Genomic DNA, 1818 nt, shown 5'->3' on the forward strand with positions numbered 1-1818 from the left:
TAAGCACAACCGCGTTTTCTAGTTTACGCAAGAGTGAGTGAGAGCATTATCAATGACCTATTTATTAAAGAACGAACTTGAATATTAACGTCGGTGACCGTAGCACCTACGAACCTATATATGGTGAATTACATTTCTGTCGAATGCGCTTCTTTATGCATAATAGCAAATTTATGATAAATAAAAAGAATAATTATTGAAATTCGAGAAGACGGCAGGCAAACTTAATATGACTATTACGGTAGAGAAGACTAGATCACTTACAATCTCCAAGGAGCCCAGACGATGTAAATTTGCGGTATACAACCAGTGTCAACCAAGTGATGCGATTTTAATACCATGGTTCGATAATTACAAGTGACAGAAACCTAGAAAAGGAGGTAAAAGATCAAACAACCTAAGCCTTCATAATCCCTGGATACCTCTAAGATATTATATGGAGAAAAAAACATATGAGCATCAAAAGCAAGACACGAATATACAAAACTTGTATCAGACCGATAAAGACTTACGCGGCAGAGACAAACGCAGAGTCCACGATAACAGAACGTATCATGAGAACTACAGAAGTAAAGACGCTACGAACTATAACGGAGAACTCACTAAAAGGTAGAAGAAGTAACAAAGAGATAGGAGAAGAATGTGAGACCCAATGCGGGGTAAAGTGGATAAGAAGGAAAAGTGTGGAAAGGATGAACGACAGTAGGCTGCCGAAAGTAGCAAAAACAGAAAAAATAGGGACAACAAGACCACCTGGAAGACCTCGAAGAAAGTGGAATGAAAGCTGGATATCATCATCACAAGATAGACAAACGCCCTAAAAAGAAAATCTTACAACTAATATATAAAAGAAAGAAGTCCTAACAATAAGAAAATGAAGTATAAGAAGAAGAAAAAGTCACTATGGATCACTAGTCATTATTATGTTTTATAGAACGACATCCGACATACATTCAACTAAAATTATTTTTTTTCTTAACTAACATGAAACAATAGGAATAGAAAGATTTTAAACTAAAACGGATAACCTTCGATAAATTGTTTAAAATATTCAAATAATTTAATGTAATTGTCTGTGTTTTCTGGAATTAAAGAAATTCAATATCTTCTTACTTCGTCACTTTCGTCATATCATGTCATCTTACGACTATATTCATTTTCGAATATATTTCTAATTATTGCCGTATTCTGTTTGTAGCAATTATTATAGCAAAGTCTGATTAAACTTTGTTAATTTTAAGAGTAAAACATAATTCTTATTTTACTTTAGTTGACAGACGCGTTTCCCGCATGGCGCGTTAAAATAAGTTGTCTTCAATCAAGTTTTTAACTCTTTTTGCTTTGCTACTCAAATCTCGAGGAATATTTTGTTTTTATTAAGTATATTATCAAATAGTGTCCTATCTCGTCGCAAACATAAAACATCTTACCAGCTAATTTTTTCCAACAGGTCTTCCTTCTATTCAATATCGTTCTATCGATCGCGGAATTTAAAATCTGCATCATGTTTACGTCTATAACAGATTTATATGTATATGTTACTGGCATAGTCGGTAAACCGTCATTACAAGTAATACCCCGACATTATCATCAATGCAACGCGCCTTTTGACAAAGTCGGAAATGTATTCATATTTCTCACATTTCCTAGAAAATCTTCCTAGTATATTTCGTTCTAAACCCGCTTATCTTCTGATACGATAAAGATCAAAAGATTCAGACTTTGTATGGTAATCTCTACGAATATCTTTCTAACAAAATATAATTTTTTACAACGATAAGGAACAATAGAGCCTACATAATAACAAATCAGCATAAG

General features: G+C 33.4%; 1 protein-coding gene across 1 annotated transcript; it reads left to right on the plus strand.

Moving 5' to 3' along the window:
- The first annotated feature begins 452 nt into the window (after positions 1-452).
- On the plus strand, positions 453-821 carry LOC106792919. The gene has a single exon (XM_014759454.1). The coding sequence runs from the start codon at positions 453-455 to the stop codon at positions 819-821; it is 369 nt and encodes a 122-aa protein (XP_014614940.1).
- Positions 822-1818: the final 997 nt, after the last annotated feature.

This window comes from Polistes canadensis, unplaced genomic scaffold, assembly GCF_001313835.1.
Source record: "Polistes canadensis isolate GaletaPanama2010 unplaced genomic scaffold, ASM131383v1 scaffold_1893, whole genome shotgun sequence".
In the NCBI taxonomy this organism is placed as follows: Eukaryota; Metazoa; Arthropoda; class Insecta; order Hymenoptera; family Vespidae; genus Polistes; species Polistes canadensis.

What these genes read in the sequence shown, in the direction of transcription:
- LOC106792919 (XM_014759454.1), top strand. Translation starts at nt 453, where the DNA reads ATGAGCATCAAAAGCAAGACACGAATATACAAAACTTGTATCAGACCG.